Source organism: Oncorhynchus keta, chromosome 1 (genome assembly GCF_023373465.1).
Source record: "Oncorhynchus keta strain PuntledgeMale-10-30-2019 chromosome 1, Oket_V2, whole genome shotgun sequence".
Lineage (NCBI taxonomy): Eukaryota > Metazoa > Chordata > Actinopteri > Salmoniformes > Salmonidae > Oncorhynchus > Oncorhynchus keta.
In genome coordinates this window covers 54547073-54562952 of record NC_068421.1, presented here as the reverse complement: position 1 = coordinate 54562952, position 15880 = coordinate 54547073, and the positions used below count along the sequence as shown (strand labels likewise).

At 41.7% G+C, this 15880-nt stretch overlaps 1 protein-coding gene across 1 annotated transcript in view; it reads left to right on the top strand.

Annotated features, from left to right (window-relative positions):
• Window positions 1-4389: 4389 nt before the first annotated feature.
• palm1a (paralemmin 1a) overlaps window positions 4390-15880 on the top strand; it is a 60638-nt gene continuing 49147 nt past the window's right edge. Inside the window, exon 1 of the mRNA XM_052521196.1 lies at window positions 4390-4805. Within this exon, the coding sequence (XP_052377156.1) occupies window positions 4801-4805 (5 nt within the window). The 5' untranslated portion in view covers window positions 4390-4800. The remainder of the gene's footprint in view (window positions 4806-15880) is intronic.

The window sequence follows — 15880 nt, the reverse complement described above, 5'->3', positions numbered from 1 at the left end:
TATATAGACTTTTTTCTATTGTGTTATTGACTGTATGTTTGTTTATTCCATGTGTAACTCTGTGTTGTTATTTGTGTCCCACTGATTTGCTTTGTCTTGGCCAGCTCGCAGTTGTAAATGAGAACTTGTTCTCAACTAGCCTACCTGGTTAAATTAAGGTGAAATCAAATAAAAAAATAAAAAGCCACTGCTGCCTAAAAAAAACATTGCTGCCCGTCTCAAGTTCGCAAAAGAGCATCTGGATGTTCCACAGCGCTACTGGCAAAATATTCAGTGGACAGATGAAAATAAAGTTGAGTTGTTTGGAGAAAAAAAGTCACAGCACAACAACATCAAAACCTTATCCCAACTGTAAAGTATGGTGGAAGGAGCATCATGGGTTGGAGCTGCTTTGCTGCCTCAGGGCCTGGACAGCTTTGCTATTTTTCTTTAAATATTTTTTTTAATTTCCCCTTTATTTAACCAGGTTAGCCAGTTGAGAACAAGTTCTCATTTACAACTGCGACCTGACCAAGAATAAAGCAAAGCAGTTTGACACATATAACAACACAGAATTACACATGGAATAAACAAACGTACAGTCAAGAACACAATAAAAAAGTCTATATGCAGTGTGTGCAAATTAAGTAAGATTAGGGAGGTAAGGCAATAAATAGGCTGAAGTGGCAAAATAATTACAATTTCGCAAATTAAACACTGGAGTGATAGATGTGCAGAAGATGAATGTGCAAGTAGAGATACTGGGGTGCAAAGGAGCAAAAAAAAATTAAAATATAAATAAAATAAATAACAATATGGGGATGAGGTAGTTGGATGGGCTATTTAGAGATGGGCTATGTACAGGTGCAATGATCTGTGAGCTGCTCTGATAGCTGATGCTTAAAGTTAGTGAGGGAGATATGAATCTCCAGCTTCAGAGATTTTTTGCAATTCGTTCCAGTCATTGGCAGGAGAAATCTGGAAGGAAAGGCTGCCAAAGGAGGAATTGGCTTTGGGGGTGACCAGTGAAATATACCTGCTGGAGTGCTTGCTATGGGTGGGTGCTGCTATGGTGACCAGTGCACTGAGATAAGGCGGGACTTTACCTAGCAAGGACTTATGATGACCTGGAGACAGTGGGTTTGGTGACGAATATGAAGCAAGGGCCAGCCAACGAGAGCATACAGGTCGCAGTGGTAGATAGTAGTATATGGGGCTTTGGTGATGAAATGGATGGCACTGTGATAGACTGCATCCAATTTGCTGAGTAGAGTGTTGGAGGCTATTTTGTAAATTACATCGCCGAAGTCAAGGATCGGTAGGATAGTCAGTTTTACGAGGGTATGTTTGGCAGCATGAGTGAAGGATGCATTGTTGCAAACTAGGAAGCCGATTCTAGATTTAATTTTGGATTGGAGATGTTTAATATGAGTCTGGAAGGAGAGTTTACAGTCTAACCAGACACCTAAGTATTTGTAGTTGTCCACATATTCTAAGACAGAACCATCCAGAGTAGTGATGCTAGGCGGCCGGGCCGGTGCGGGCAGCGATCAGTTGAAGGGCATGCATTTAGTTTTACTTGCATTTATGAGCAGTTGGAGGCCACGGAATGAGAGTTGTATGTCATTGAAGCTCGTCTGCAGGTTAGTTAACACAGTGTCCAAAGAAGGGCCAGAAGTATACAGAATGGTGTCGTCTGCATAGAGATGGATCAGAGAATCACCAGCCGTAAGAGTGACATCATTGATGTACGCAGAGAAAAGAGTCGGCCCGAGAATTGAACCCCTTGGCAACCCCATAGAGACTGCCAGAGGTCCGGACAACAGGCCCTCCGATTTGACACACTAAACTCTATCTGCGAAGTAGCTGGTGAACCAGGCGAGGCAGTCATTTGAGAAACCAAGGCTGTTGAGTCTGCCGATAAGAAGGTGGTGATTGACAGAGTCAAAAGCCTTGGCCAGGTCGATGAATACGGCTGCACAGTATTGTCTTTTGTCAATGATGATTATGATATAATTTAGGACCTTGAGCGTGGCTGAGGTGCACCCATGGCCAGCTCTAAAAGCAGATTGCATAGCGGAGAAGGTATGGTGGGATTCGAAATAGTCTTCTAAGGTCTTTTAAAGACCTTAGAAAGGCAGGGTAGGATAGATATACGTCTGTAACAGTTTGGGTCTAGAGTGTCTCCCCCTTTGAAGAGGGGTATGACCGCGGCAGCTTTCCAATCTTTGGGGATCTCATACGATACGAAAGAGAGGTTGAACAGACTAGTAATAGAGGTTGCAACAATTGCGGCAGATCATTAAAAAAATATATATATATATGTATATATATTCCCCCATTTTGTGGTATCCAATTGTTAGTAGTTACTGTCTTTTAAATCATCGCTACAACTCCCGTACGGGCTCGGGAGAGACGAAGGTCGAGAGTCATGCGTCCTCCGAAGCACAACCTAACCAAGCCGCACTGCTTCTTAACACAGCGAGCATCCAACCCGGAAGCCAGCCGCACCAATGTGTCGGAGGAAACACCGTACACCTAGAGACCTGGTCAGCGTGCACTGCGCCCAGCCCACCACAGGAGTTGCTAGCGCGCAATTAGACAAGGATATCCCTACAGGCCAAACCCTCCCTAACCCAGACGACGCTTGGCCAATTGTGCGTCGCCCCATGGACCTCCCGGTCGCGACCGACTGCGACAGAGCCTTGGCTCAAACCCAGAGTCTCTGGTGGTACAGCTAGCACTGCAATGAAGTGTCTTGGACCACTGTGCCACCCTCGGCAGATCATTTTAGAAAGAGAGGGTCCAGATTGTTTAGCCCAGCTGATTTGTAGGGGTCCAGATTTCACAGCTCTTTCAGAACATCAGCTATCTGGATTTGGGTGAAGAAGAAATGGGGGAGGCTTGTGCAAGTTGCTGTGGGGGGTGCAGAGCTGTTGACCTGGGTAGGGGTAGCCAGGTGGAATGCAAGGCCAGCCATAGAGAAATGCTTATTGAAATTCTAGATTATCGTGGATTTATCAGTGGTGACAGTGTTTCCTAGCCTCAATGCAGTGGGCAGCTGGGAGGAGGTGCTCTTATTCTCAATGGACTATCATCGACGGAATCATCGACGCTATCATTGATGGAAAAATCAATTTACAAGTTTATCCAGACATTTTGCAGGAGAAACTAAGGCTATCTGACCGCCAATTGAAGCTCAACAATAGGACAACAACCCAAAACACAGAAGTAAACAAACAACAGAATGGCTTCAACAGAAGAAAATACACCTTCTGGAGTGGCCCAGTCAGAGTCCTGACCTCAACCCGATTGAGATGCTGTGGCATGACCTCAAGAAAGCGGTTCACACCAGACATCCCAATAATATTGCTGAACTGAAACAGTTTTGTAAAGAGGAATGGTACAACATTTCTCCTGACCGTTGTGCAGGTCTAATCCGCAAATACAGAAAACGTTTGGTTATAGGAGTTTGGAGTTTATTGCTGCCAAATGAGGGTCAACCAGTTATTGAACACTACATTCTTTTCCGCCCTTCTCTGTGAATGTTTAAACAGTGTGTTCAATAAAGACATGAAAACGTATAATTGTTTGTGTGTTATTAATTTAAGCAGACTGTGTTTGTCTATTGTTGTGATCAGATCACATTTTACGACCAATTTATGCAGAAGTCCAGGTCATTCCAAAGGGTTCACATACCTTTTCTTGCCACTGTATTTTGATTTAACACTTTTTTGGTTACTACATGATTCCATATGTGTTATTTCATAGTTTTGATGTCTTCACTATTATTCTACAATGTAGAAAATTGTAAAAAAAAAAAAAAAAAAAAAACTTTGAATGAGTAGATTTGTTCAAAACTTTGACTGGTACTGTTAGTTGTGGCTTAAGGCGGCACACATAACTCTCTATAATGCACAATTGACTCAAATCAAATGTTATTTTGAGTGCATTTTACACTAAGGGAGAAAAGCTCTTAATAGCCCACTCAATGATGGTACAATTCCTTAGTTTTCTGTTAGGGCCTACTTTAAATGCTTTAGGCTAACAGGTATACAGCCTGGGATACACATCATACAGTGGGTTGCATAATGTATGTTTAACAGTTGTCATGAAGCCAATATTAGGCTATGGGAAAGGTGTCTGCTAGCCTGGTTGCCATCTCAGTTCAACTATTACATTCAAGGAGTGGAATAGCTAAAAAGACTGATACCCAGACTTAGCTATTTGCAGTGAGCATGAACATATTGCTTATAGAAGTTGAGATCCTATTAGTCTCATTAAATAACACGAGTCTCCTAAATAATACATTCATTGACGTGTCCTGTCCAGTGTGAGAATTCTAGCAGAGCTAAATCGATTCTATGCCTACACAATTGTCTTATTTTCTATCCATGTGGGGGCGTAACGCCTCACCTAACTCGCGCTAGCTGCGAACAGATGATACAGCATCGCGCGGTATGAGCTCAGAAATGGAACAAAAGAAATCATCCTAAAACGGGGAATGGTGGGAGCACGGATGTGGAAAGTATAGAAGTTATTTTGAACCCATTAGCAAAGGCAAATCATTATTTCGGCCCTGATTTAAAGGGTAGTCTTTTGGCAAATTTGCTGTAAGCGCGTTGCTCCCCACCAAAGCCAGCTACAGGGGAGGGACTGCCGATTTCTCGACTTTGCAGCTCTGAATGAAGGGGAGGGGGTCCGTAGACCGAAATTGATGGTAGTGGGCTACTGAGGAAGACTACTCCTCTTGATATTAAAGGCAAAATACACATTTCAGTCGAACACAGCAGAGTTGGTGAAACGGGACGGTGGTGAAACATGGAGTAAGTAGACGTTTGATTTAACTGCATGTAGCCTATTATTATTGTATAGACTAGGGTATTTTATGCACTGACAATGAATGTTCTGGCTCAATTTGAACGATTTCGCCCCGATTGCCACACCTGCAAAAGGGAAATAATATGTAGGCGAGCTAATTGCAATGTAGGTCTTTTGGGGGGATGAAATGAGGTATTGATTTTTTTCGAAACAGTGAAGAAAGGATGTTTAATAGCCGAAGTTAATATTTGGATAATAGTCAACCTTAAAACATCGCCAATATGCAGACAAAAGATAATGTCATGTTATTGACTTCAACTTGCATCGCATTTATTTGTCCTCTCTTCAGTGCTCAGTGTTGGGCAAGACCATCAAGGCTTTTTAAAAATGTGCGCCTATGCTGTAAAATACTGGACCTATATCGAGACAGGGCAAAGCCGCATGGTCAATCGGCAGTCTATGTAAGGAATATCCTCTTAACAACAGCTGGGGATTTATGTGAAATAAAACATGTGTCCAGAATAACTACTCCCCGGCTATATTTGCACGTGTAATTAGCCTACCGTGGATTTTAATGGTCAACCATAACAACTATTTGTAAAATGACCTATCGATTTAGGCTCAGTTTGTCTTTTGGGGGATCAATATGGGGAATGTGTGATGTGATGCATGCTGCGCATGTTCCTGAATAGCGCGCCGCATATGGGGGATCCTGAATGTCATAGTCCAGTGGTGTGAATGTCGTGCTATTTGGAAATAGGAGGGAGCGCCAGACAACGGTACCAGCCAGCCGTGCCTGCTCTTAATTGTGTGAGTGGTGGGTGCGCATGCATGTGTAGGAACCGGGGCGTGCATGTGTAGGAGCCGTGTTTTCATTTTCTCCCGTGTTGACAGAAATGGGCTGTTCCAACATGGCTGAGTGAGCTGATGCGGCTGCTTTAGTGTAGCCTACATAGACACAGAAAGGTGTTATAGGAAACATGTCATCATTACTTTGTCATTATGGCTGACTACGGGAGTGAACGTTATTTACAATAAGGGTTACATGGAGAAAATCGGACCTCTCTGAAATGAAAATGGATGGCTCTCCCTTCAGCAAATGTATATAATCTAAACCGTCCCCGAACGCTTGAAAAAAAAAAGTGACCCCTTCTATACAAAGTAAGTGGTTAGTAGAGAACATATCTACCGTTACCCTCAATTATTGGACAGACCAGAGCCTTAGAAATGCAGTTTTAGAAACGGTTCTTCATCCTGTAAGCATTACATGGCAGTGCAGGAATTTTGCTAGCACACAAGACTGCGGGACAGAAGGTTGTGGGTTCGCAGACCAACGTGGACAAGAATAAGAATGGAAAGGTCTCCTTTATCGTAAAAGCATAGCACGAATCTATGATTTTATTTGCAGGTCCAAGAAAAAATAGCCTTTTAATAAACATTTCATGCAATGCTACGTCGTTTTACGCATTAGCTGAATCTTTTTTAATAGGCTAATGGACAGAAAGATAGGCCTGTGTTCATCTTATCATATTTCGCCAATTCCAAGTAAGTGTGACTTGTTTGTAACGAAGCTGACCCTGTTTGCAAGTAATTCAATCTAAGAAGTCATTCGGAATCTGAGCATGATACTTCAAAAATTTTGGCCTACCTGGATATAGCAGCCTATTGCCTAATTTCGTATGTCAAACAAGTAGGCCTACTACTTATTTCTTAAATAGGAAAAAATAGGCTCCAACACAAAGCCCTCTCATTGTTTGTAAAGTCTAATTAAAATGAAGATGTGTTTATCAGATTTGATGGCCTCACAATAAACCAGATTCAAGAAACTTGAAGCAGCAGCTGTGGCACAATCAATTGTAAATGGACAGCTCATGGTGCTGAAAGTAGGCAAATTCATTCGAGGAGGCATAATTCATTTCAACCATCATGGGCAAGACACATGTTGTTTTTAATATAAATGTATTATAGTAGTAGCAAGCTATCAAAGTTGACCTCAGGTGCTCCTTCTCATCCCTGCGCTCTCCTCAAACTGAACATAACATACATGTAGGTGATAGGCTAGTCCACGAGCAAGTGCATTTTTTTGGACTAGGCCTAATAAAGTATTATTTTCGGAAGAAGCTTTTGACTCTCTTCCTGAACTGCCACCGTAGCCTTACACAGCACAGACATTGGTTTGGCAGTTTTTGATCAGCAAGAGCAGAGCAGGCATGGACTCAGGGTTGGAGTATCCATTAGAGTGTGTAATACAGCCTAGTTGTATTTACACCATACCAGCAGCTATCTCAGAAATGTAACTTTGCTCTTTGTGTCTCTGAGCATGCACTTCATAGCCTATAGGCTATGGATCATTTGATTGAGACCACACTAAATAGCCTATAGGCACACTTGATATTGAGTGCCCAGCGGAGAATCAGAGATGAGGGGTGGCATCTGGCACACATGGATATTTAGCCTGACAAGCAACTCATTCTAAAACACTGAGAAATATTGAAATTTCCTCAATTACAAATTACATGACCCTCCCCTGGACTAGATTTAAAAAAAAAAATACTAAACCCTCCCCTTGACTGAAATTGAAAAAGCACGATCTCCCACGCTTTCCTCCATGTAACCAATCTGTACATTTCCATATATCCTTAAGTATCCATGACTGACTTACAGTGAGATTAACAAAATATAAAAAGTATACATGAAAATACAATGGGCAATAGGGGACCATGACCATCTTCCATTGTTGCAGGCCTAAGAGCCCACTAATATTACAATGTTACAGTGATGTTGCAGCATTGTTACAATGATTCTTCTTCTTTTTCATAGCCCGCATTGCTTCCATCTGACTATCCATCACCTTCGTTTCACCTGACATACTTCAACATCCTCAAGAATGCTATTGTTTATACATACCCATTTGTCATGTTTAACACAGTAGACCTATATTATTGATTGATATTAAGATTTGTGTTTATTGTTCCACGTTTTGAAGGTGCCAGTCGTAAAGTAGAGCACAAGTGTATGAATTTAAGTTGAAATTACGCAGTAGGCTCCTATGAAAGAGGAAGTGAGTAAAACTGTGTTATACGAGAATATAGTGCAACATACACGTACCATACAGATTGCATGTTTGATATCCATCATGGAGCCATGGACTTGAGAAACATCTCCGTTTAAATCCAATTTGAGTTGATTTTGTCTAGGGATGGGAGTTTCACTATTCGAATAGTATCTTACATTTTTGTTTGGATGTCCGGATATTCGAAATACATGTGTTTTTGTTAAGTACTGCTGAGCGAGCGAGAGAGGCTGGCACCCTATTGCTGCAGCTGCAGAGGGGGCGGTGAGTATTGTGGGTGAAAAGAGCCGAATGAGCTACTGTCGCCTACCATTGAATGTCTGACTGACTTGTCGCGATGCTACCACCACCTGGCTAACGTCTGCGTGACCGCTGTGTCTTATGCTGTTGCCTACCATTGAACATCGGAAGCCTCGTTCACGCCTGATGTCCACCAGATGCATATGCGTTTTGTTTTGCTGGATGTCTAGCCTGCATTTTTCGTACTTGATGCACGTGTGCTTCGCTTTTCGACTAGCTAAAAGCTAGCTAGTTGGAGTAAGTGTGTGTACTTCCGATTGGTACCACCGCAATGTAAAGCAACACACAGTTTAAAAGATTAAATGCATGCAGGAACACAGAACACAGCGCAGCAGCCTGGTGTAGCATCACCAAGGTAGCATTACGGACTGCTGCATTGACAATGAATGACTTCCGCCGGAACGCAAAGAGTTTGATGCATCTGGTTGACACGAGGTGTCACATTACTCATAAGCACTCAGTTACGTTGCACCGGATGTCATCTATTTCAATAGGGATGTACACAACGCAGTGGAATCGCAATGCCCCCTTGTGGTTGAAGACTTTGTTGCCAGATGACGCAATTTTCCAAACATTGCGTCGTCTTCAGTCCAGCCAGAGTCCGTAGAAGAACAGGAAGTTACCAAACCACAGAAGAAGAGAAACATTTGGTTTTTGGCGATGGCTTTATGGGATAGCTAGCATCTTGCAAACAATTACCGATTCCTACAAGTTAGTACTATTTTAATAGTCATGTTAAATAATACACATGGGCTTTTAAGTCAGTTAGATTATATGACTGTTGCCTCCGATTTAAGTTTATTGTGACGGTAAGGACTTAAAAAATATATATTTTTATTAGGTGGAGGTCGCTAGTTACTAGTGGTATCTTCAAGATAGCCTAGCGTTTAGCTAGCTAGCTGCTCTGCTGTGCAAGCTAGCTTGACTTGCTATAAAGTTGGAGAAACAAGTTGAGGAAGAAGTACCTTAACAAATCATGTTTTATTATCACCTGAAACAATATATTTATCCTGTCTTGAATGAAAATGTAATATTTTACAATCTCCCAAAATAAATGTGATCTCCGACAAGAGACAGCCTCTCCTACATCTTGCGTTACAAACACTACACCCACAGATAGAACAATGAGACAGATATTTCACCGGTTGTATAAATGTGAAGCATCCGGTTGGCGTTTCCACTCACTACTAAATATGGTGATGAAAGGAATCCCAGTGTCCGTTTTTTGTGGTTGTTGGGACATTTGATGTAAACACATTATGGCAACGATGCACTCCAGTAGTAATCAAGCATCAATCCACTGTAGCCCTATCTACAATATACAGTGGGGCAAAAAAGTTTTTAGTCAGCCACCAATTGTGCAAGTTCTCCCACTTAAAAATATGAGAGAGGCCTGTAATTTTCATCATAGGTACACTTCAACTATGACAGACAAAACGAGAGAAAAAAATCCAGAAAATCGCATTGTAGGATTTTTAATGAATTTATTTACAAATTGACATGACATTTTTCCAACAATTGTTTACAGACAGATTATTTCACTTATAATTCACTGTATCACAATTCCAGTGGGTCAGAAGTTTACATACACCAAGTTGACTGTGCCTTTAAACAGCTTGTAAAATTCCAGAAAATGATGTCATGGCTTTAGAAGCTTCTGATAGGCTAATTGACATAATTTGAGTCATTTGGAGGTGTACCTGTGGATGTATTTCAAGGCCTACCTTCAAACTCAGTACCTCTTTGCTTGACATCATGGGAAAATCAAAAGAAATCAGCCAAGTCCTCAGAAAAAAAGTATATACCTCCACAAATCTTGGGAGCAATTTCCAAACGCCTGAATGTACCACATTCATCTGTACAAACAATAGAATGCAAGTATAGACACCATGGGTCCACGCAGCCGTCATTCCGCTCAGGAAGGAGATGCGTTCTGTCTCCTAGAGATGAACGTACTTTGGTGCGAAAAGTGCAAATCAATCCCAGAACAACAGCAAAGGACCTTGTGAAGATGCTGGAGGAAACAGGTAAAAAAGTATCTATATCCACAGTAAAACAAGTCCTATATTAACAGAACCTGAAAGGCCGCTCAGCAAGTAAGAAGCCACTGCTCCAAAACCGCCATTAAAAAGCCAGACTACGGGGTTCGCGCCCAGGTTCTGTCGTAACCGGCCGCGACCGGGAGGTCCGTGGGGCGACGCACAATTGGCCTAGCGTCGTCCGGATCGGTAGGGATGTCCTTGTCTCATCGTGCACCAGCGACTCCTGTGGCGGGCCGGGCGCAGTGCGCGCTAGCCAAGGTTGCCAGGTGCACGGTGTAGCCTCCGACACATTTTTTGCGGCTGGCTTCCGGGTTGGATGCGCGCTGTGTTAAGAAGCAGTACGACTGGTTGGGTTGTGTATCGGAGGACGCATGACATTCAACCTTCGTCTCACCCGAGCCCATAGGGAGTTGTAGCGATGAGACAAGATAGTAGCTACTACAACAATTGGATACCACGAAATTGGGGAGAAAAAGGGGTAAAAAAATATTTTTTTAAAAGCCAGACTATGGTTTGCAACTCCACATGGGAACAAAGATGGTACTTTTTGGAGAAATGTCCTCTGGTCTGATGAAACAAAAATAGAACTGCTTGGCCATAATGACCATCTTTATGTTTGTAGGAAAAAGGTGGAGGCTTGCAAGCCTAAAGATCACCATCCCAACCGTGAAGCACAGGGGTGGCAGCATCATGTTGTGGGGCTGATTTGCTGCAGGAGGGACTGGTGCACTTCACAAAATAGATGGTATCATGAGGTAGAAAAATTATGTGGATATATTGAAGCAACATCTCAAGACATCAGTCAGGAAGTTAAAGCTTGGTCACAAATGGGTCTTCCAAATGGACAATGACCACAAGCATACTTCCAAAGTTGTGGCAAAATGGCTTAAGGACAACAAAGTCAAGGTATTGGAGTGGTCATCACAAAGCCCTGACTTCAATACTTTTGAAAATTTGTGGGCAGAACTGAAAAAGTGTGTGCGAGCATGGAGGCCTACAAACCTGACCTACAAGCATTCCTCCCGACGGAGCTGGTGTAACTGAGTCAGGATTGTAGGCCTCTACAAACCTGACTCAGTTACACCAGCTCTGTCAGGAGCCTAGAGAAGCCTAGAGAAGCTAGTACTATAGTTAGCTAGGCTAATTGAGGCCACATGCTGTGCATTCTCCCCAACCCCATTCAGTTAAAACAACAACCTAACTGTTGGTTGCTGGTTGTAGCCTACTCATTTAGCTAACTTTTCATTCCGTAATTGTATTCCATCTTGCATTGCATTAGTGAACTCTCACTCCACTTGCTACACATTGAGCCACTTTGATTGGCCAACATAAACAATACTTGGAGGCTACCGCCTTTTTATGGGGAGCGCACTGTGCACGTCATAAAAACTACATTGAGTTTGGGGTACGTCATGGTACATACTTGTATGTATTAATGTCACAAATGACTACTCATACGTTCATGTTTTTGTATAATTCAATATTCAAATAACATGCACATCCCTAATTTTGTCTTTTAATTATTTGTTTGCAATTATTCGACATCTAGTCGAATATTTTCTTTACCAGACCATGATAAACGTACAAAATTAACCAACACAAATCCTTCTTCATTTCCCTTCTAAGTCGTAAGCTGACAGATACACAGACTGTTCTTCCCACTGCTACTGGCCAACCATGTGCCATTCAATATGTGCCGGACCTTCCAAGTATTGAGATTCCATGGAGAAGCTCTTGGGAGAGCAGATAGGTTGAGATCGTGCTCTTATTTTAATCAGCCTCTCTCATGCCTCAGCCTCTACCTCTCTCACATTCCAGTCATGAAGACTGATCCGCTCCCTGCCATCTCTCCACTCCTCCTTGTTCATCCTCCCTATCCTCTCTTCTCTGCATGGGTCCTCCTTTTCTTCTTCTCAACATCCATTTGGTGTATCCCAATCGTATAAACATATGATTAGATACAGTATACATAGTATAACACTTACAGTATTAAACAATATTCCAACACTCTTAAAAGGACAATAGAAGTTCTCTCATCCCAGTCAGCCCGCAAGTGTAATCATCAAGCCAGTCATGCCAGCCAGTGGTGTCCCAGTCCCCCTCTGTCATTTTTCAATCACAGTGACACACATTCAAACGTAGCCTTGGGGGCAGACCTCGTGCAGCAGAGGGGAGTGTGGCAGTGTGGTGTGGGTCATGTCGTCGAGGGTTAGCGCACAGACACATTTGAGGCTAATGAGCAGGCTAGCTTACACAGCCCAGGGCAGCTAGCCATAGCTGCATATCTGGTACATAGATAGATCATAGATACATAGCTGCATATCTGGTACATAGATAGATCATAGATACATAGCTGCATATCTGGTACATAGATAGATAATAGATACATAGCTGCATATCTGGTACATAGATAGAGAATATATACATATCTGCATATCCGGTACATAGATAGATAATAAATACATAGCTGCATATCTGGTACATAGATAGATCATAGATACATAGCTGCATATCTGGTACATAGATAGATAATAGATACATACCTGCATATCTGGTACATAGATAGATCATAGATACATAGCTGCATATCTGGTACATAGATAGATAATAGATACATAGCTGCATATCTGGTACATAGATAGATAATAGATACATACCTGCATATCTGGTACATAGATAGATAATAAATACATAGCTGCATATCTGGTACATAGATAGATCATAGATACATAGCTGCATATCTGGTACATAGATAGATAATAGATACATACCTGCATATCTGGTACATAGATAGATCATAGATACATAGCTGCATATCTGGTACATAGATAGATAATAGATACATAGCTGCATATCTGGTACATAGATAGATAATAGATACATAGCTGCATATCTGGTACATAGATAGATCATAGATACATAGCTGCATATCTGGTACATAGATAGATAATAGATACATAGCTGCATATCTGCTACATAGATAGATCATAGATAAATAGCTGTAATACATGTAGAGTATCCGTACAAAGCTACTAAACAGGCCTCACTAGAATTTTCATTACGTTTTTTAACAAATAGTGGTAAACATGTTTCAACATACTGTGCAACAGGCCCTTTGTACTTTCGCTTCCACTAGTTTTCACTGGTAACAACTCCAAGGGTTTGAATGATTTTGTGTTGCTGTTTGTGTTTTCCCAGCACAGCAACTAGTCCCCCGTCCCCCCCAGATATTTTTTTTTTCGCAGGGGAGGTCTCCATAGAAACCATGCATTCTTTCAGTTGGCTGGACAGTTTTGTTTAGAGTCCTTTGAATTACAGCGTTACAGAAACATACAACAAAGAGATGTTGATCTCAGCTAGTGCTTTATGTGGCCGACACCTCTGGAGGAAGGTAATGGCCTCTGAAAACAGAGATGACTGTGTCAAAACGAACAAGGCTTTGATACATTTATATCTACGTTCAATGAGTCAACTAAAGTGCAGCTATTGGTTGTTTCTTGTTTGTCTCCACCATAAATGTCATTATCCAACGTTTGAAGGGATGGTTCAGCTTTTATCATGATTGGAAAAAACCTGAGCCATCTTGACTTGAACATTATACAATATGATGCTAATGAGATTTACTTACACATTTGGTGCAGAAGCAACAATAATACCCAAGTTCAAGAATTTGTCTGACTGGAATATCACTTATGTCAGTTTGACTAGGAGATCTTTGAGACTCCATTTCTCTCATGAGACTTCAGATAGAAGCAAGTGTTCTATAAATTGTACGAGTAACAGTATCTCTCTCATTGAACACTTGCAAGGGCGATTTGAAAGTGAGGGTGAGTTGAGTGTTTTTTGTCTGGTCGCTAAAAACAGTTTGCCTATTGTGACAGTCTGACATGATCATTGGCCTGTTTTGAGGAAGCATCTTTGTCACTCCTGCTTTCTGTTCATTCATGTCACTTTGAGTGTACGGTGCTTTGTGAAGGGCATGATTCCCTTAGTGCCCCTGTGGTCTCCCAATCAGGCGTTCGCTGTTAACCAAACACAATTTATCTTATTAAATTTGTTATACTCCCATTCTCACTTCCACTCCTAGCCAGGGCTGCTTTGCGCCAGGGTAACGTAATGGCACGGCAGGAGCCACAGACTCCCATTGGAACTCCTGCATGCAAGAGGTCACATTGCTTCTTTGCGGCTCACACCCCTCTGAATGCTCTTCTAAATCATGACTAAGGGAGATAGTGGGCCGTGCCCCATGTAAGGCCTCAGCGCTAGACTTAAATACCAAAGCCCATGAGATTAGTGGTAGATATATAGTTTCTCATTGTTTGCTTGTCGCACGGTCAACTGAGCAGACTGAAAACGGACGCGTAATGGCCTTTGTCATGCCGTTTTAAGCACCATTTCATTCAAACCGTACGAAATGTTGGGGCAGCCTCCTCGGGTACGTTTAGTGTAAGATGACAACAGTGATACAAATAGAATGGTGGACGTGATGAAAGGTCTATTCACTTCCAGCCCTTGTTGCTCCGTGAAAGATCACGGGGACTGTAGTCAGTCGTCTTGCATTCCTGCTAAAGGAAAACGTTCTCCGAGGGACAAACAGCAGTGAAAAGTGTCATATGAGCTGTTCCTCTGGGGCGCAAAGACTGAGCAATAGTCATGACAAGAGATGTGTGTCTTAAGACATTGGACATTACTTCCATGGAAATGTACAACGCAGCCTAGTTAGGCAAAGTGTAATGACGAACAATAGCCTTGGTTAGTTTAACCCAAGTCTTGAGGAAATACATGATTTCATTCGTTGTGCACATTTTAAGTTTAGATTCGGTCCATTTTGTATGTCTACTGTATTGGTGTCTTACCGTGAAGTAATTGTCTATTAATACTTCATAGCCATACTGAAAATGTTTACATATAGACACATTTTGTGTCAATTCCCAAATTATATGAATGTCATGTCGTGGTATTTTCATTGCTTTGTCAGATTATGATTACAACAATATGCATAATTAATCTGAGGATGTCTATGTGCTATTTATGTGACCATATGATGATGGTTGATATGCATGTGTTTAGTATGTAGTGTGGATTTGTGCCCTTATTGTTGCTATATCTGTCATATGTTCATCAATTTGATCATACGGTACACGTTGGAGTATTATATATTTGTTATATTCATTCATGCACATGACATTTCAATGTATTGTCACACTCAGAAGGCTGTTTCCTGTGTGTTTCTCACTAATGTATGTGGCTGCAAATGGACTTTTAGTGCCTACTCTAATGGCTCACAGTGTCTCACCCCATCCTGTTGTCCAAACAGGATGGAGACCAAGGAAACCCACACGTAAGTACGGATTCATCGATCGCCAAACTTTGAGATTAAACAACAAGCAGAAGAGAAACTCTTCCTAAGCAAACAATTGTAACTATTTCTAGACAAAAGCATTCAAGAGCATTTTGGAATGGTAAGAATTTGATTTAGAAATTCACAAAAGTAAAACATCAAATATTGTGACAACCGGGAGTGATTTGGGAGTGTAGGAATTTCAAAGCATTCCTTTCTGTTTACAAAAGGCACCCTGTAATCTGCTCATAGTTAGGCTGCAGATTCATCCATCAGCAAAAGTTTTGAGATATTTTAACTGTATTTTCCCCTCCTGGGTCTTTA